We start from the raw sequence: 21,185 nt of genomic DNA, 5'->3' as shown, positions 1-21,185 counted from the left end.
GAAAAAAGCGGCATTTGCACCTCAAAGGCGGATGCAGTGCCCCAGTCAAAAATTCCGACAGCCTGTCGGTCTAAGGGAATACGTAATTTGGGCCTGCATGTAACTGGTCTGCATGTAACTGGTCTGCATGTGACTGGTCTGCATGTGACTGGTCTGCATGTGACTGGTCTGCATGTGACTGGTCTGCATGTAACTGGCCTGCATGTAACTGGTCTGCACGTAACTGGTCTGCATGTAACTGGTCTGCATGTAACTGGTCCGCGTGCTGCAGGCTCGGCCAGGCCGCTCATTTTAAGCAGTTCTCGTGCAATCCTGTGCAAATTTAGCAGCAGTGACAACCCAGTGTCACCAGTTTGTGCACTTGGTGTGGCCACACGCAGAGCTTGCATGAGTAAGAGTGCCTACAATTTACCTTTGCTCACTGCTGCACCTCTTTGCACAGCCGCACGTTCAAGCCGACTATTTTAAGGTAGCATGCGTCTCATAGAGAAACAATGTGGACCAGTGCCATGCTCGAGTGCCTTCAACTGCAGATGCACAACCTGCATACCATATACATGACCAAAAAAGGGCACAAAGCAAGCTGCCACCACACTGTTTTACACAGAGCCCGCCTCGCGAAACAATGAATGTAAGGCATTAAAACAGCCAAACATACCATCGCTGCAACAATAAGTTTAGGGTGTGGTCGTCAAGGAAGAAAAAAAAACCTGGGTGATAGTTCAGGCCGGCAAATCATTATGCAAACAATTGTGTTTATGTTATGAGATATCCAAAATGTAACCATTAAGAGTTGTGCAAAACAATGAACTATTCTATCTAAGCCCTCTTGATCGAGCATGCAATGCTCCAGGTAGAAGCACTGCTACACACTACAAAACGTGGTGCAGTGATACCTATGAGCTTCATTTAGTGAAGGCTCTTTTAAAATAACGACTTTCTGTATAAATTTTTGAAGTGAAATATACATTTATTTACGGCACATATTTCCGCTGGACGTCACCCAACTTTTGGGCCAGGTGCCGGCGGACGCTCTTGACCCTTTTGTCGGCCACATCCGCCGGCGTGTTGTCCCCCATGTAAACATGGAACACCGCTGCGAAAAAAAGAGCACGGTGTTACACACAGACATCACACATGGCATACAATCGCCGACCAATTTTCCAGACCTAGCTGGCATCACCAAATAATTCAGAAAATCAAATAGCTAGACCAAAAATTCATAATACATGAAAATAAAATTTATTTAGATACTTAATTAGAACGACTTAAAGAAACATCTAACCATGCCCTGCTTCATGCTACCACTTGGGGATGAGCAGATTTGCTTGCATTTCTCTTGCAATACAGTGATGTGAGCGCACTGGCGATCTATCTCTGCCACTGACGGTTGCCGCGGGCACAGAAGGGGATGCTCAACGTGCTTACACCGTGCCACATATTCCTAGAATAACCCATAACGTAGAATTATGCTGGCATGCTCGATCACAATGCATTAAGTACCAGATAGCAGGATGTGAAAAAAAACCCTGCTACCTGTGATGTTTTTATTCACAGGGACATGATCATTAACAATGGCACAAAATCCCCATCAGCTGATCCAACCTAAGGCATAAGACTGTCATACCTTTCAGGGCGTTCAGCTTCTCGGGTGTCATGGCAGGTTTGGCCTGCGTCTGCCCAAGCGACCCGTATTTGTTTGACAGGACCCCTGTCACACTTCGGCACTTCAGCTGCTCTGGTGTCCAATATATGAGGCACGCAGAGCGGCAAAACATAGAATCACTTGGTGACCTCATGAGCATGGCCCAGGCATCCTTGTCAACCCATCGGTTGCACCCGGCGTAGATCTGCATACAGAAAGGAGAAATAAAGCTGCACACTTTAAACAAACAGTAAGCATGCACAGCTCACGTCATGCTTAACATTTCATTAATGCAAGTGTTACTCGCTCTCTGGCAAGCACAACATTTCATGTTAGAGCTACATTTTGCCATATAGGTGCAAAAATGTAGGCCCTTATTTGGAAAGTCATCGGTCATTCATTCACCAAAAAAACATCACTGAATATTCATCATGTTTTGGTGATTGCAAAAGCTCCATTCATCACTGCTCCAACAAAGATGCCCTAGCTCTAACAGAGCAAGAAAGAATGAAATGTGTGCTTTTCAGATGCAAAGTCCCTTGAGCCAAAATCCACAATTGAGCTTAATTTCTCCTGCAAAAACACCAGAGATGAGATGGCTGAAATGGGATTGGGAGCAGTTTTTGGAGCAGTAAAATTCCAATTTCCGAGCAGAACCTTGATTTGGAGCAGTTAGCAGCATTTAATATCATCTTAGGAGCTTCAAAAAACAAATTTGTAGTAACTAGGGGGGACAAGTACATATCTTAACCAGCTTAGAACATGCATAACTCGAGCAGCCTTTAGAGAAAGCTTTTTAACATACTATCACCAGGTATGAACTACACTACCTTTTTACACACCAAGCAACCCATCTTGCCTGACCAACAAAAAAACATATAAAGCAACTGAAGAAAAGTTCTGCAAACTAGGTTCATTTCATGAACATTTGAAGAAAAAAAACAAGAAAGCATAACACTTCCCAAAATAAAAAAAATGTGATAGCACAACAATTGTAGTTACATAGCAGTAGGCCTTCATTGAAGATCAGTTATATGATTAAGCAGACTGCTGCATAGGCTTTTTGTAGGTCTGCTTATTTAGCTTTTTCAAGCTTCCCCAGAACTTTCCGCATGTCAGTGTTAGTCTTCTTCAGTAGCCCATCACAACAAGCATCTTCAGCTATCTGCTTGGCTGCGCGGTTGATATAGCGTTAAGTGTAGTGCACGCTTTAGTGCTGCACCGCCGTTCGCTGCCCCCTTGTATGGGACCACCTTCAAGAGTGATACTCGGGCGCCCATAAATCTGAACGCGCTATCACAAATGCGCTAATAGTGCTGCAAACAGAGCGCCATTGTAAGCATAATGAATGCTTTTAGTAGTGAATGACGCAAATGCGCTTCACATCCGTCCTTGCCGTCCTCTCATGAAAAGCTGCTAGAGCGTCATGCATTGCGTGCATGAAGCTAGTTGTCACCACGTTGATGTAACAAGGTACTCGCCTCATCTGAGCACAGTATGGCACTCCTGTGGCAAACACACGTAAATGACCACATGCAGCAGCTTCGACACTGTGACCGGAGAAACACGTACACTACTCCCACAACAAAGAACCGGAGATCAACCCCACTATGCATGCCACTTCGCTAAGCAAGAACATATAGCCTAGCGAGTAGAAGGAGCACGCTCAGGGTACAGCAGCAAATTTTTGACGTCACGCCTGAGATTATGGAGGCACTCTTGAAGCCTCCATAAGAAATGTGCGGAGGGCTTTATGTGCCGCGAACGTCTCTTTTTCTTGGTATCCCTGGCGTTTTCTTTTCTCTCTCTCTCTCTTTTTTTTCTTGTAGGAGTGTTTCAGGAAAAGAACATTTTAAGCACTGCAGCTCAGATTTTCAGCAAGTTCCCTCTACTGTGTTCCTCAATTAAACAGAGGTCAAAATAAGCTGTTCTACCAATATATTGTATCTGTAATTTGTGATGATAAAATATGATTCATAAAAGCCTAAACCAATTTGTCACAGAAAGCGGGCTGCGCAAGACAGGCAACCAATACTACTAATCAGGGTTCCACTGTACCTTGCCATCATCTCTGCTTGAACCAATGACCGTTTGATCCACAAAACGGTACTGGTCCCACTGGCTGCCGTCAGGTCCGTTGTTGGGGTCACCGAGCTCGCCCTGGCTGCCGCTGAGCTCGCCCTGGCTGCTGTCGAGCTCACCCTGGCTGCTGCCGAGCTCGCCCTGGCTGCTGCAGAGCTCGACTTCACTGTCGCAGTGCTCAGCTTGGCTGCTGCCAAGGTCCAGGTCGCCTAAACAGAATAGAATTTATGGGAGCTCAATAGCACTGCAGAATGAAACACCGCCTGTCCAAAAAACATTAAAACTTATAGCCACATTTGCTGAACAAGTACCGAAGAAATGTTATTGACAAGACAGATGCTTGCTTACCAATGCTTTCACCATCACCTGCTAGTGCAGAGGGAGCAGATGATCCAGGCGGTGGCACTGTGAATAAGCGATGGCACTGTAAATAATGTCGTTCTCATAGTTCGTGCAGTGACAAGCTTTAGGTTATCAGATCTACAACTTAAATTTGACATGCTCTATGCTCATGGTAATTTAACTGCACAAAAAACGAGAGAAAAGAAAGGGGTGCACTGCACAGGACAAGCGCTTCACCCTCTTTCTTTTGTACAGCCCTTTTGTCTCTAGTTTTTTTGCGCTGTTAAATATCAAGGCACTGTAAAGTACCCAACAAGCAGAATGAATGTGTTGTGCAAATAAATATTATGTAGCACATCCTCTTACACCACGCTCCGAAGCCAGCCCCTGCGGCATGTAGAGCTGTTCTTTAAGCATGGGTTATGCACAATAAATGTTGTAGTTGGCAGTCAGCGCTTGTCCTGTGTAATAGTTGTTCATTTTTCTCTTGTTTTTCACGCTGTAAAATTACCATGACAGAAGTATAAGACATGTTCATGTGACTTCATCTTCACTAGTGCGGCATTCGCCACACTGATGGTCTCGCGTGCGTACGTCATCATCGGACTACAACCAAAGTTCTCGGGAGCGCATGTTGTGATGGTATTTTTCTAACAGCTTAGTGGGGTGCAGTGCTGCCAAACATCATGCTGTCAATAACTGGTTCGCTGAGTGAGCATGGCTATGGTGGCGCACTCACTAGCACCACATGGAGGGGTGAGCTCGGTAAATACCTCCAATAAAGTGCAATACAGAAGTATTGAATACAAAGCCATTTGCTTACAGGATTGGCTGGGGCCATGGCCAGATGGATAGTGGGCTCCTCTTGTGACTGGGGAAAAAAAAACACTTTACTGCATGAGGAGGCTCAAAGAAGGCATTCCAGTCTTTCTGTACAAACAGGCTGAACAAAAAAGCCACTACTTAGAGCAGTGCATAAAAACATGAGGCAGCGTGGTACTAAGGATGCAACCGGCAAAAATAACTTGCCTTTCTTGACACATCTGGGCGGCATGGATGTTGTCAGAGTCACATCCAGTGAATTAGCATGTATAATTCTGTATTCTGAAATGACAACGTATGGTTAAGATTCATCATGTACACCCACTCCTTATTGGGCAAATGAAGCAGGAGCGTAGTTACAGGTGTATTCTTGCTTCACTGCTTCTACCAAATTAATACAGAGAACTGAAATTGGGGAAATCTGTGTAGGCTTCAACCCCTTGAGACACTGAGTATACCACTTGTTTTTTATATTTGTATCAACTAGGGGCTAAAATAGAGCAAGATATATTGAGTTTTGGATGAATTGAACCTTCTGCCTAATGAGCTTCTGTTCATTTAACTTTGGCGCTGTACTGATCACTTTGCTGAAGGCACTAGTACCACGTTTCACGTACCACTTTTGCAAGCCATTTGAGGTTTAATTTTTCTTAGCTCAAGATGGACATAACTAAAAACAAATTTGCACTTACGTTATAGCCTGAGAATTCATTCTATTTATGCCAAAACATAGCATGCATGAACATAGCATAAATAGATATTTCATTACAACTTAATATTAGTTACTATAACACACAAATTAACACATTTATGGCATTATTTTTGTTGCAATACAATGACAGATGCCTTGAAATAACATACTGATTTTACACATTTATTGACAGTTCTTCATAGGTGGTGTAAGAAAGGGTTAAACATCTCCCAATTTACGTGTGCATCGTTATTATGCAAACTTGCTTAGACGATGAGCAGAAATCCAGTACAAGCCCACGTGTTTATGCCCGATTAGTATAGCATCTCTGGAACAATTACCAGCCCCATCTCTCCTCACTGCTCCAGTACTCTAATCCGCTGTTTGGATACCTTCATAACATGTGTACAAAATGCTTTTTTTTGCCCACTATGTCAGACAATATAAAAGCATGAGAGTCAATCGCATGCTCGGAGCATTGCAACTCAGTCCACACAACCTTTGTTATGTTTGAGGCCACCTGCGACAGTCAAAATTAAAAAAACGAGACGAGGCAGAAAGGCTGTAATGAAAAAAAATAAAAAAGCAGTGCAGCCAATGTTTTGCCTGAACATTGGCAGGTACACAGAATTTAGCTGATGACAGCTGTCCTTTCCTGGAGCCTGGAAGTGCATGACTTACACCAACACCTAAGAATGAAACCTTCTGCTTACTTTTGCCCATTTATTAACAGCTAACACACAGTGACAATAACAAGAAGCACACATTATGAAAAGGGCAGTCTTGATTTGCATAAGCTATCATTCAACAACAGCAATCTGCGAAACGACAAATTCTGCAGCTGCCGGCTGCTTCTAACGAATGAGTTTGTTCGAAGAGTGTTTTAAAAAGTGGTGACATTTTGCTCTTCCAGTGAGCTCCAAGTGCCACCCACCAACACATTTGAGTGACCTTTCCTAGAAGCACACTTTCCATCTAGAGAATGCTTTTTTACCAAGCCCAACACCTGGTCTAAGACCCCTTTAATCTAACGTTAGCATATAGCAACAACTCCCTCTTATTGTGCTAATCACACAGCAACCCTTCTTTCACTGCTCTATGCCTCCTCTCCGAGTCTTTCTCGGAGATGCTGACACTGAAACATGCATTTAGAACAAGCAAAAGTCGAATTTCTTATCACTCCCTTTAACCGTTTGAGCATCTTTCTTACATGTGATCAAGCGCAGCCGCTTGCCAGCCTTATGCTCTCATTTATGGAGTAGAAGAAACAGAACACTCACTTACCGGTTGAAAAAATCTTTTGAATAAGGCCTTTCTGGAGGTCCTTGTTTAAAGTCTCCAGCTCCTCAATCTTTTTCTGGTTTGCCTGGCAGTTTTGGCAGTTTACAACATCACTGCTGTTCTTGAGCAATGCCAACTCTTGCTCAATATTACGCAGTCTATCCTGCAAGGCGTCAAATTCTTCCTTTGGGACAGTGTGCCCTTCACCCCCACAATCTGACAGCAACTCTTCCTCATGTTTTTTTGTACCGCCTTCCTTAATTTTTTTTTTGTTCCGGGACCTGCATATGAAAATCCAAATAAAAGATGAAAGTTGACCTCTTCACTGAAAATATTCTTGAAAAAAAAAAAACGACTATCGGAATAGCAAGCAGGTGTGCAACAGTAAGGAAAACTTTTTAAATACTTTTGGTGCAGAGCATGTTGACTTTGGAACAGAAGACTGCAAGCACTGAGAAGCTCCGTGAACAGTGATTGCGAATTTCACTTCAGTCCTTCCTTGCTCATATTTACCCTCACAGCTGTAGGCCCAACTTGTGAGGTTGCAAAGGAATATTAAAAGGGATATTCCATTTTTTATTCTTTATCATATATACAGGAAAGGCCAACAACTACAGGAAAGACCAACAACAACCAACAACGAGTGTGAAGTATAAAGACATTTGTTTTTTTATGAGTGAGCAACCACAGTTTTCTTGCATGTCTTCACACAGCGTTAGTGCTGTGTCTTCACACAGCAATAATGCTATGACCGTGACAGCCAGTTTCTCTGCTATCAGCGAGTTAAGCCGCAATTCCTTCATTTTCAACTCCAACTGAAATGCCAAACTGGAATCAGATTCCTTGGATATAAACCGTACAGATGAGTAATCGCTAACCAGTCCATAATCATGATCCCATCACAGAGCACTCTCTCGGAATGCGCACAGCACAGCAATCCTACAGGGTAAAAGGCAACAGTAATTGTCTGGTCTGTGTAGTTCTGTAAGTGCGTGAAACATTTGTTTAAATGAACATAATTTTATTAATATATGCTTTATGTCACTTTTATTTTCGTTATACATTAAGGCAACACATCTGTAGCTATAGAAAATACTTTTCTGTTCCTTTATGAACACTGAAAAAGTTAGCGTACACTCTTTTTGAAACAAATCTACTGGAAATTTGAAATGTGCAATTTAAGAAATACAGGAGTTACATTAGCCAAAAAAATGTCACCCTCAAAGGGGCAAAGCAGGGTAACCAGCCATTGAGATTAATGAACACTCGCATGCACTGGCCAGATGATAAACTGCATCGAATTACCATCAATCGAGTGTAGATGTGCATCACAAAGCATTACCTTCTCTTTGCTGTTGGCTGCCCGCTTCACACTTGTGCTGGCAGTTCTTCTAAGGCGCTTCTCATCTTTCTGGAAGGCCTCCATTTCTTGCTTTGTCTCTATATCGCAAGAAATTAAATGTAATTAGAGTTCTTAGAGCAATCAAAGCAAGTTTTTTTCTTGTAGGAGTAAGTGAATGAATGGCACACAAGTTAAAATGTTAAATTTGTGTAATGCTAGAGAGTGCTTTGTAAAAGAAAGTTCAATTTTGTTCATTTTTCTACCACATATTAGCATTGGAACAGGAACTGCAATTTGCAAATGAATTGTGCTACAGCCAACACATCATCATGGAGGTAGGCAGATTGAGGGGATCACCATTTTTCTTTCACACCACCATAAATAGACATCTGATAATGAAGCCAGTTAAAGCCCACAGGATGTTATTAGTAGTTTTTCACTGCAGTAATTACAAAGCTTGCTTTCTTTCCGACTCAACCACGGTGTGCCTTTATCCACCTTAACAGAACCATGCGCATGTCTATGTACTTGCCACTACAGTAAAAGCTAATTAATTCTAACTAAAAAGGGACTATAAAATTGTTTGAATTAAGCGGAGTTCGAATTAGTGGGCGGGTGCTAGTTTGGTCCTGTAGTGTTGGCTTTCCCGTGAGGTTTTCACAGCGCTCTTTCTTTCAAGCTGAGAGAATAAAAATGCAGTAATTGAAATTTTGGTTGTTTGTAGTTATTGTGGGTGGGGCCCTGCAGGCAACGGCGGCACGCCGGGCATGGTCCCACTTACAGTTCCGCGAGTCGCGCCTCCCCCACCAGCTGATACCTCCAGCAGCAGCGATAAAGCAGCCTGCGGTCGTAGCTGGCAGAGATGTGCGACGTACGCGCATCAATTCTCCGACCTTGGCTCTCTGAGAAATATATCCGTACCTTTCGTATATATAGTAATAACGTGGTATATCTGTCGCCTACTTAGGAGGTTTATCGGCCGTCGAGCGATGCGATCGGAACTGACGCAAGTCCGATCTGTAAGTGAACGCACACTCGACACGGCACGCTCACCCGTGCAGAGAGATTCCCTACTTCTGAGGCAGGATCGAGCGCGATATCTGTTGAAGGAGGCGCCCCAGTTTCCCCAGAAAACGCGTCGTCGCGCGTAGTCCACCCGGCACGCACAGCTGCCGAGATATTGAGTACTTCCAAGGCGTTGGTACTTCAGAGACGCGAATCCGATGTATTTCGACACGGCGCACACGTGTCCGGACTTCTGCGACGCCACAGCGAAAGAACGCGTCCCCACTTCTGCAACACGCGGGATTCGTTCATTGCGTTCATTAAAACGACCGAGATCCGTTCATTAAGACGACGGAGCGCATTAAGATCGGAGCGCACGGGCATTCGCGAAATGCACTGCGGATAGCACGAAAACCTCACTGGAAAGCCAAAACTACAGGAGCAAATTTACCCAAAGTCTGGCAACAGACTGCCCCACCGCGAATGGACAAACTACACTTTTCCCGCGCTCGCAGCTTACGATTAGGCTGGTAATTCTTAGCCAACACTGAAACTGAGCGACACAATATGTTGTACAATCTTTGTTGTCAAAAGCGAGTCCTTAAGAAGTATTTGTGACAGTAAGCATGTGCGCGAGACGAAGCGCTACACAGATTTGCGTTACCGAGGCTAGGAGCTCATCCTACGACTCTGTTACAGCAAAATATTAAGTTTTTGTATATCATATGCCCAACAAAAATCCAACCAACAATATATAAACTTACCAGCTAAGTGATGAACGGTGGCGTCATAATAGCCACCCAGCGTGTCACTGTCGCCGCACCAGTAGGCTCGATAAGTCGCACTAGTGTCGAAGTCAGCAACATTTCTCGGTTTGAAAGCCTCGATTTCGCCGCATTCCAGGATTGCAGTAGTTGAATCAATATGATACTGAACCAGAGCGTACATATTGAGCCAATTGATTGAGCCAACACAGGAAGGAACACCACACAAGCGATAAACTCGACGAAGAGCGCGCGCGAACAATCAGTGCAATCAGCCGCCAAATGTCCGATGGATATCCGCGCTGGATAGAGCAGAGATATGGTGGCCACCTTCGCTTCGGTGTTCCGTATTTTATTTTTCATTGTTGTGTTTTCTTCTTGCAAGTAAAGTTGTAAATGACAGCCTCTGCTCACTAACGCATACGATTTTTCCTCTTTAACATGCTCTTTCATCTTTAACATGCTCCAGTATGCAGCTTTAAAAGGATTAGCAGAAAATAACATCAAGGCCGCATGCATGTTAAGAAGTCCTGGTTGAATTTTAAAAAGCGATCGCAAAGAAGCTCCCATGAAACACAAAACCTCTATAAAACGTCTTTAAAACGTTTAAAACCTCTATAAACCTCTATAAAACGTTTTATAGAGGTTTCGTGTTTCGTGGGCTGTGGCATTCTACAACTTCCCTTTTGGTAACGAGTATGATCGTAAACGAAGTCATATGTGCATGCAAGAGGGTCAAGGCAAATGTTGTAACCATTGACAATTATCCCAATGAAAACACATGATCCCCTGGACATCCCAAACAACTCCGAACATCCGTGGACATCAGCGGACTTGCAAGGGATAGAAGTCGGACTTCCAGCTGGAAGTCCAACTGCTATCCCTTGAAAGTCCGCTAATGTCCACTCAAATTGCACTAGTGCAATTTGAGTTGATTATGTCCCACAAAGGATATCCTAAGAATATTCTGTCTCGGATGTCCCGAAAAAAAAAAAACGTACTCCATAAGCATTTTGTGGGAAAAAAAAGGAAGTTTCAAACTGACATGACATATAGGCACTGTTTTTCTTTTCCCACAGCAAAACTCTATCACCTGAAATATGATAAATTCTTTCGTCCTCTGACCAGTGTGCTCTTCAGACCCAGCTGTATCGGAGAAGGTTCTTGCAGTATGACAGCGCCGTCAAAGACTTCCTTCGTGGTCAACTCAAATTGCACATTTTTTCCCCTTGAATGTGCTGCATTATCCAGTTACAGTTCTTTTTTAAAGGCATGGGCGTCCTGGAGGGGGGTGCAAGGGGGGGAGGCTGCCCCCCCCCCCTGGAATTTCGGATAATATCTTTCTATGCAGTAGCAATAAGCTGCACACGTTCGCTAGCACACAAAAGGTCCGCATATCCGTGTGGCACGGCCTTCAAGATTGCCAGCCAACTTTGCACGTTATTACATATTATTGACTAACCTCGCCGGTCAAGTCACGGTAGTGACCCCCCCCCCCATGGATGCACCCCCCCCCCCTGGAAAAATTTCTGCGGACGCCCTTGTTTAAAGGTGTTTGATTTGTTGATAGACTGCAGCACAAAGGTGCCAAATGAAGAAATAAGGGCATTATCATTGCATGATGACGCCATAGGTTAACGTGATTGCCCGACATGACGCCTGTATAAGGTCTTTTCGCAAATGTGTTTCAAGCACCAGCGCGGCTTGGTAGCTGAATACTCGACTGACAGAGGGCCCGTGTTCGATCCCATTTAATCAGGGGTATTTTTTCTAACTTCATTTTTTCCGGTCTTTCGGTTACGCCGACGGCGATGACGACGGCGCTTAAAGGCCCGAACACACGTACGCGTTGCAGCGCGTCAACGCGTGACTTTTTGACGCGGCGTCGCGCCCTCTCCCTATGGGGAGAGAGGGCGCGCGGCTACGCGAAGCTGCGCGCCCTCCCTCTCCACAGGGAGAGGGCGCGACGCCGCGTCAAAAAGTCACGCGTTGACGCGCTGCAACGCGTATGTGTGTTCGGAAGAGCTGCGCTCTAAAGACCCCATAATCTCCCTGTCATGTACACTGTGTGTCCTTCGGAACTTGCGAAGGATAACCGTGGGAAGGCAAATGCGGCCAAAGTGACCTTCAAGGGATGTCCGCCGGACTATTTTCGGAAATGCAGTGGATATCCGAAATCCTCTTGGGGGATCCTATCCACTGCATGTCACTTTAGTCACTCGTTAAGCATTGTTACCACAATAATCGGGCCAATACAGGATTAGGAAGGAAGAATATGACCTGCATGCCTGTTTGTTCTCGTTTTAGAAGTTTAGAACTGCTGAATTCGCCACATTGAAACACAGTCATAGCGCTCGAAAACGACCCGTCGATGAATACATACCTTGCACCAAACGTACGTAGCGCAGACGGTTGGTGCTCGCAACACTGTGTAATACACTTTCTCCAGCGGCTGATTCCTACATTTTCGTGTCAGGCGGTTGTTATATCCAACATCATCCTTATTATTTTGTTCCTGTGTGTCAAAAAAAGCGGCTTTGAAGAGCTTTTAAGGTTCTGAAATTGAGCTTTTTAGCTCATTTAACGATGTCCGAGAAGCCGCGGCGACGTTACAGGCAATATCTGGAGCCTGGGTCGAGCGTCCAGGTTCCGAGGCAAACTTTGGCAAATGCCGCCAAGAGAGCCAAGAATTCCAGTGCTTCCCAGGTGAGTGCCTGTTTTGAATGTGGGCAGGTACGTAGCCAGGAGGGGCACGGGGCGGTGGGCCCGGGGCGGGGGCCCGGGGCGCCCTCCCCCCTCCCGAAATTCTGACGGTTCTGCGTGTTTTACAGAAAATAAACTATAAAAATGGGTGTTCTTCAAAGCCTTCAGCAAGTGCCCCCCCCCCCGAGAAAAATTCCTGGCTACGTGCCTGAGTGCGGGTTACAGCCCGGACACGATTCATATCAGGGGCGTAGCCAGAAATTTTTTTCGGGGGGGGGGGGTGTTCAACCATACTTTATGTATGTTCGTGCGTGCGTTTGTATGTGTGCGTGCCTAATACGCAAGCAAAATTGAAAAATTTCGGGGGGGGTTTGAACCCCCCCAACCCCCCCCTTGGCTACGCCTCTGATTCATATTACCAGCCAGTCGTTGCTTTGCACGCGCGCTTTATGGCTTTATGCTAGGCTATATGGGGTGTTTTTCTTTTCCTGATTTTTTTTTTTGACAGTGCAGTCTTTTAAATAAAAAAAATCGACAGTCAGGCTGCTGTCGTTTTCGCTCATGAACTCAATGCCGAGGAGGGGGGGGGGACACCTTGTCGCACCTGAAATGGCAATGTCGTGGGGTAATTAACAAACAGTCGTTAATTATTTTTTTAATTATTGATGCAAGGGCAGGTGTTTATATAGTTGTAACTTAGGGCATATCCATGTTTTCGAAATCACTATAGTTACACATAGTTTTAAATATTCATTATCAAACTTTCATGGCAATATCGAAACTAATCGCCCCCAGAGTGCATGAAGCATGACTCTCTATTATGTCAAACTGCAACTATCCGTGACAAGAAAGTGGCGAAATTTGAATGAAGGTGTGCTGCGGTCATATCTTTTCATGAAAAGTAGCGAGTCACCTTACTTATGCCAGCGCATCACATTACTTTTGCGTGTAGTGTTTGGTGCTCATTTGCTTCTTTCAAGCTATGTGCAAGAAAGTTGCAGTATCAACCTTCAACTTGTTTGGGAAGCACACCATAAACTCCCGAGTTTCGATGTCGCCCTCAAAATTTCAATTGTAATTACTGTCACCAATTTTCTGCAACTTTCGTGATTTCTAAAATTGGGTATGCCACAAATTGGCCTGCACTAAGCTTTCTAATGTAAACAACTGCGCTCAAGTCAATAACTAAAAATTAAACTAACAAGCTTTGTTAAATAGTCGCATGAATGTCACTTCAGCTGTGTACAAGTATTTTTATCTCTACATAGAGTTCATGTGCAAGAATGACCAAAACCTGACTGACATAGAAGTTTTATGAAAAAATGTATTGGCTAAAAATAAACACCGTGTACATAACTATACTGGAAATAATAAATGTAGTAACTGCAAATAAAGATATACAAAATTGGTTGTTTAAGTCATAACCTTGTGCTCCATATTTTTTCATTTGTAGAGCTCACCACACCTCCAGGACGACGCTTGTCAAAATTCTGCCAGTAGCAGTAGCAACCAAAGTGCCAGAGGTGGTTCTGAGGACAGTGGGGACTCTGCGAACTCAGCGTCATTCCAGTGTGCTGCAGAAGAACCAGCTGAGAGCAGCAGTGGCATAGACGGAGTGTCTGCTAGTGCTGCAAGTCTTGGTGAGGACACCTCCGACAGTGATACCATGCAGGAAGACCCAGATGACATGGACAACGACTGTGTGAATGATGATAATGGGAGTGAAAGTGGTGCTCCAAATGACTTCTTCAAATACTTCTCAAAACTCTCAGAAGAAACACTTCCGCACCAAAAGACGACCAAAGCGCAAGCACTGCTTTTAGTTATGGCGTATATTGTGACAGCAGGATTGACGTGGGCACAGGTGAGAGGCTTACTCATCCTGCTGAACACCCTGTTTGGTGAGCCTGTTGTGCCATCAACGACGTACATGCTTCGCAAGCTTTGGAGAGACAAAAAGGAGGCACTAAAGATCCACCTATATTGCCAGCACTGCCATGAATACCTTGGCATTTTCCAAGAGATGCCAGCAAAAAGCCAAGTCGTCTGTGGTGGCTGTAGTAAGCAAAGAACCGCTAAGGAACTTGTAGCAGCTGGAAGCTTCTTTGTCATGTTTGACTTGAGACAACAACTGTCAGATTTAATCAAGCATGTCACTGGTCCCCTTTTTAGAAGCTTGAAAAAGTTGTCTGCTACTCGAGAGCCGGGGATGTACTCTGACATCACAGATGGGGACCTATACAGGAGCATTCGTCGGCAGATGAACATGACATGGAGCGACCTAACGCTGACTTTCAATACCGACGGTGCGCCTGTGTTTGATTCTTCAAAGAGCTCGATTTGGCCCATACAAGTGATGCTCAATGAGCTTCCCTTCGAAATAAGGTGCAGGAATATTGCCCTTTCTGGGCTTTGGTTTGCGAATGAACATCCACCTATGCACATATTCCTGAGGCAGTTCGTTGAGGAAGTGAGAGACATTGGCACTCTTGTATGGGCACATGCTGAAGCTGTCATCAGGTCGTCAGTTCATGTGGTTCTCTGTTGCGTGGACTCTCCAGCGAGGGCATCGGTCCTTAATATGAAACAATTTAATGGTTATTACGGGTGCAGCTGGTGCCTTGAGGAAGGAACTTGTGTTGATGGTGAGTTTTTTTGTAGCTTTTATGTGTGTTGAAATAATGAAGAAATGAAGCTCTGTAAGTGCTCATGAGATGTTTCTGTGTGTCTGTATCATACAGACACACAGAAACCACAACCGTAACCACAAGCGGCAGCTCATATGGTCAAAGAAAAAAAGTAAAAAATAAAATAAAATAAAACGCATTCAATGTCTTGATGTGCGACAGCGTAACTTTCGGGCCATGCTTCATCCCACCTGCATAGCTTAATTCCAGCATTCTAAAGGTGATAAAATGTGTGTGGCTTCTGCAATAATTTTGCATACTTCCATTTTATTGAATAAAATGAAAAATAGTTCTGTGGCAGGAGACTCGTAATCAGTGCAAATAAATGGTGAGGTCATTGTGCAATTTTTCGTAACAGTGTTGCAGGGCACCCTTCAACAAATCTCTGTGAGAGTGCACATAAAAGCAGCGAGTGAAATAAAAGCAGCGAGTAATACACAGTGGTGACTCATAACTGTAGCGACATGTTTTTTTTTTTGTTAGTCAGAATGGAAGATGTTTGAAATTGAAGTCTTATTATTACTCCAGAGAACCGACTAGCCCAAAAGTCTTACCAGAGTACTCCTGTACTCCTTAGTACAGGGTTTGCACAAGCCATTAAATGTTGGCTGTTTCTAGAGGCCTTTCCAGTAAATTCCTTTCTTGCAAAACTAATAAAAGTGGTTCCGTGTGCTTTTAGCATGACCAGAACTTCACTTGTAAGATTAATTACGTCTTTATTTGTGAAAATTAGTCACCCTCTTAATCGTGCTGTTCTGTGACAGGTTCAGTGAAGTACCTCCACAGCGGCCACCTAGCACCTGATCGGAGCCATGGCCGTGTGAGAGAAGCAATGCGGAAGGCCAAGGGACAAGTAACGGCAGTTGAAGGATTCAAGGGGCCATCACCATTGGTGAGGCTTCAAAGCCTCGACCTTGTCTGGGGACTGCCACCAGACTATATGCATTGTGTTCTCGAAGGTGTAGCAAGGCAGCTTGTGGAGTTATGGCTCTCGGTCACTGACTCTGCATTCTACCTGGGACGGCGTGTAAGACTTATAGATGTCAGGCTGCGTGCCATAATGCCACCCATTACTTTTTCTCGGACAGGGAGACCACTGTCAGAGCGCGCATACTGGAAAGCAACTGAGTGGCGCAATTGGTTGCTGTTTTACAGCGTTCCGTGCTTATTGGACCTCTTGCCACGGAATTACATGTCCCACTTCGCTCTCCTTGTCAAGGCTGTGTTTTTGTTGAACAAAGACACTGTTGCTGAAACAGATGTCTCTTGTGCAGAAAGGTTGTTGCTAACATTTGTTCAGCAGATGGCCAAGTTGTACAGTGATGCAGCGATGACATTCAATGTCCACCAATTAGTTCACCTTTCAAAAGCGACACGCATGTTTGGCCCACTGTGGGCTACATCCACATTTCTCTTTGAGGATGGGATTGGGCATGCCCTTCGGCTTGTGTCTGCTGCCAAGCACGTGCCGATGCAAATTGCTGAACGATGTATTATGCATAACACGTACCTTGAACTCGACAAGCATGTGGAGCTTCCTCCCCACCTAGCTGCAGCCAAGAAAGGTATTGTTGTCAAATACAAGAAATCTTCTCAAACATGCCCTCTAGGTATAGCACATTCCATATCCACTCTCCCGGCGTATCTAGAGACTCTACTAATTTCTGAATTCGGCCACATACCAGACATGCTAAAGTACTTTCGGGCTACAGCATAGTCATACACGCGTCTGACTATTCAGCACCAAAGAAGACTTGTTCTTCTTATGTCAAAATGGTAGATGGCTCACATTGCTTCGTACGTGGAATTTATGTGGTTTTAGACAACATATATTTTCATTGTCAGAGGTTGCTGATCGCACCAGTTATGTTTGATGTACCACACATTGTAGGGTGTCACCATCCGCCAGCTGCTCAGAACCATTGTCTTTATAGGAGCAGTGATGTAGCCCGTCAGTGTGTGTTTCTGACTGTGAATGACATTTCATATTTGTGTGAAGTTCCAAATAGTAAGGAAAGGGACTAGTTACGGCTGTAGCAATTTGAGACTGCAAGTTCGTAACCACGGGCTCAATAATGATCATTGTTAGGGTTTTACATCCTAAAACTAAATTAAAGGATCTCTAAAGAGTGAAACAATCTTTCTTGCATTAGTAAGCTAGTCTTCTACGATACCAAAACCACCATGCTTGTTGCGAGAAGACACTTAATAAGAGAGAAAACGTGCAGAAAGAAAATGTGGGTGGTGACGCCACCTTGAAATTCCCGAACCATCTGCCGTGACGTCACAAATTTTGACAGTGCCTACTAGGGCCTACACAGTTCCTAATTGGTGAAAATGAAGTACAGTGTCCTCTGAGGGGGCCACAGACTTAACATACCAAGTTTGAAGAAATTTCGTTGGGCCAGTGGTGCCAAAATAAGATAATACACATTGAAATCTTTGACATCAACGTGCGGATTTCAGCGCGAAAATAAAAATGAAACTTTGAACTTGATTTCTTCTCTATCAATAAACCTATGATGGTGAAATAAACGACACTACAATTCTCAGAGCACAATTTACTAAAACCAATTCACTGTTCCTCTTTAGTGTCCCTTTAAGTGATCATTGCAAAGAGCATGCATGACCAGGTCAAGATTTTTGTTGTTATCATTAATTACATTAAAATTGATCTATATGACAAGTGATTCCAGATTTAGCCATGACGCTGTCATTTTTTCTGTAGCAACTATTCTTGTGTTGTGCCAATCAATGTTGTGGTCATTCATGACGGCGTGTTGTCCAAAAGCATTGTTGAGGACACTTATTAATTTCACGGGCGTGCTGCTGTAAACATTTCTTTTTATGACCCGATTCCCTAATGTAAACACTCTGGCAGTGTGTGATAGGTATATCTAATAAGCAACACCACGGAATGCTTCCTGGGCAAGGTCCTTCACTCTCACAAGTTGATGGTGCATCTTTTTTTGGCTAGAACGTGTGCCATGTGCACACTGTAATCACACTGTTCGGCGTCTCTCTCTCTCTCTTTTTTTTTTTAGAATGTATCTTTCCCGTCAGACTGGATTCCGTCATGCTCTCGACTTCATAGCTCATGGAAGAAACGTAAACGTGGAGGTGAGCATGCTTAGCAATGGCAGCTCATGGCAGTGCACATCAAAAACAAGGACAAAATAAACACAAAGACCGACACAACAATAGACATAGGGGCGAAGTTTCAAAGCTTGAACAGCTGAAAATATTCCAGGTCTGTTTGAAATAATGCTATAGAGCTTTAATTTAAGGTATTGTCATCATCAGAATTGTTGCTTGAGTTCTCATCGCTAAATTCAGGTGCGGGTGTGAGATAGTCTGAACGGAACGTTTCTCTTGTGGCCTAGTAGCATATGGGACACCACCACCACCATCACAATGTTAATTTTGCACCGCAGGGGGTAATGAGCCTCGCTCCTTTCTGGGACTTCATTGGAGAAACATAGCTGAAATACCTGGCAACGGCTAAAAATGATCTGTGCATATGTTGAACATGTAGCAGACGTTCATTTCTGGATGTATTACTAGTTGTCTTGTTTTCAGCGCAACTTAAGTTGCAATATGAAGAGCCTGTTAAAACAGAAATGACCTTTACAAGTGTAGCAGGTCCGGTGAGATCATGAAACACATTCTTGAAATGTTAATGTGACCCAGGTAAAGTAGCCCAATCTGCAATACTTGTGCATCATTGGTGTTTGTTTTCCTGTACTCCCAATTTGCTTTCATATTGCTTTGTGTCATGTTACAGCTAGTGATCACGTTTTCTTTTTTTTTTCTGTTGACCTTGTATTGCCTCATTTGATCATGTATGAGGGCTACGTCTTTTTCGAGGTCCGATACATCTAGAAATGAAAACTACACTGAAAATCCAGTGTGTTCAGATGTGTTGCGCAGTGTCTCTAGTAAGCCACTTCATTGCTTGAGATTATCGTCAATTCCGCGCACTCAGCATGTTAACGTGCCTCAAACAAGACTCCCTCTAAGGCTGAATTGCATGCTGTCATTTATTTCTGCATGCTTGAGGGATGCAATCCAGCTGAATTTCATTATTGATTGAGTAATGTGTATGGTAAAACTTTCACTAGTGACAGCAACAGTACAGGAAGTTCATGACGAAGGCAAGCAGGCAAGGAAGTGAGTGTCAACTGATGGTCTTGTTTAGCAAGTCAGTCAGGCAATTCAAGAAAAGCATCAATTCACAATTTCTATGTTGAATGATTCATTTCTAGAAATATTTATAATTAACATTTTATATCATTGCGAGAAATTCCACTACTGCAAACTGAGCGAGCATGGTTCCCGAGATGCTGACCGACCATTACAAAACGCAGCGATTGGGTGCTGCCTTAATGTTTCTTGTTGTGGTATCATGATGGCAGAGACTTCTAGGTTAAAATCGTCCCAGAAGGGAAAACAGGATCATTTGGATAGTGAAGAAACATAAGAGCAATCAAAACAGTGTATACATTATGGTTTATTTGTGTGGCTACTTTGCTCTCAGATAGACATGATATTCTCTTAGTGGAACCACCACTGCAGCCTTGTGTAGTGCGACTTTTGAACGTGTACAATGGACAAATGAGAACAAGTGAAGAGGAATGTTATCAAGCATTTTCCTTCTTCATGACGATGCACGGTTGCCCAGTGGAGCCGCAACAAAAGAACATCCTGCAGTGTTTTCGATGCGAAGTGTATCATTACCCATCGTACAGCTCAGGCTTGGCTACCTCCATAGGTCGGCAAACTCACTCATGAGTCGACTCACTCAGACTCACTCATACTCAGATCAAGCCGTGAGTCCGGGTGAGTAATATTTTGGCGAGTTTGAGTCCGAGTGAGTTCGGTTGAGGAACATTTCAGTGAGTGTGAGTCCGAGTGAGTTTGGTTGAGGAAAACATTGGTGAGTCTGAGTGAGCCATAAGCGCAATATATATTTCATCAGTGAGTCTGAGTGAGCTCCACCATTTATCACCGACTTATGGTCCTATACACTCACCTATCAACAGTACTATCAGCATAATATCGGCTTACATTTACACTCAAATCTATTTACACAAACCTCCACGCACTAGCGTTCATGCGCCACCTCAATATTTATTGATCAGAGGCGCGAGTTAGAAATGGGGGGGTGCCATGACCTCCCCCTCAAATTCTTTCATGGGACGTTCTTGGTACAAATATCTCGTGTGAGTCGCATAAGAAGGTCTTTAAAGAATTGCAAGCACTTATAACTCGTATTTTGAGCTACAAAATCAAAAGCGTGTCGTAGAGCACCGATTATGTGAGATATTGGCGTTAAAGATCTTTTACACCATGATCAGAAAAGCTGATATTACGTCAGCGGACTCATGAGTCGACTCACTAAGACTCAGGTACAGCTGTGAGTCTGAGTGAGTCCGGCTGAGCAGTATGTTAGTGAGTTTGAGTCCGAGTGAGTTCGGGTGAGAAAAAGTTGAGTGAGTCTGAGTCCGGTTGAGAAACATTTCGGTGAGAGTGAGTCCAAGTGAGCTCTCCGAGCAAATTATATTTCTTGAGTGAGTCTGAGTGAGTTCCAATATTTTTGTCGACCTATGGTTGCCTCTGATTAGCCCCTTTTCTCTCCTGAAATGCTAGCTGGGAGGACAGGAATTTGACTTAGACAATGAACTGCAGACCAGCGTACTGAATTTGCTGAAAACACAGCCGACTGCCTTTTTTGATGAGGGTATGGAAAAGTTGGTACCGCACTACGGTAAATGTCTCAACTGGAGAAATGTCTCGGTTTAAACATTTCCCCTAATAAAAG

The 21,185-nt window shown here is 43.9% G+C and overlaps 1 protein-coding gene across 1 annotated transcript; it reads right to left on the bottom strand.

Moving 5' to 3' along the window:
- Nucleotides 1–974: 974 nt before the first annotated feature.
- On the bottom strand, nt 975–8,289 carry LOC119398582 (BEN domain-containing protein 5). Its single transcript, XM_037665417.1, has 5 exons — nt 8,206–8,289; nt 6,867–7,026; nt 3,704–3,936; nt 1,628–1,850; nt 975–1,096 (listed from the first exon to the last, which is right to left on the bottom strand). The coding sequence occupies exons 1-5, from the start codon at nt 8,287–8,289 to the stop codon at nt 975–977; spliced, it is 822 nt and encodes a 273-aa protein (XP_037521345.1).
- Between the last annotated feature and the right edge of the window lie 12,896 nt (nt 8,290–21,185).

Source organism: Rhipicephalus sanguineus, chromosome 7 (assembly GCF_013339695.2).
Source record: "Rhipicephalus sanguineus isolate Rsan-2018 chromosome 7, BIME_Rsan_1.4, whole genome shotgun sequence".
Taxonomy (NCBI): domain Eukaryota; kingdom Metazoa; phylum Arthropoda; class Arachnida; order Ixodida; family Ixodidae; genus Rhipicephalus; species Rhipicephalus sanguineus.
The sequence above is the reverse complement of the archived record's forward strand: the minus strand, read 5'-3'. Positions and strand labels throughout refer to the sequence as shown.

Excerpts from the sequence above, each read along its gene's own strand:
- LOC119398582 (XM_037665417.1), bottom strand. The coding sequence starts at position 8,289 with ATGGAGGCCTTCCAGAAAGATGAGAAGCGCCTTAGAAGAACTGCCAGC. Across the intron at positions 1,851-3,703 it reads CAAGCAGAGATGATGGCAAG|ATCTACGCCGGGTGCAACCG; the intron begins GTACAGTGGAAC and ends TTCTGTATGCAG. Across the intron at positions 1,097-1,627 it reads GAAGCTGAACGCCCTGAAAG|CGGTGTTCCATGTTTACATG; the intron begins GTATGACAGTCT and ends TTTTTTTCGCAG.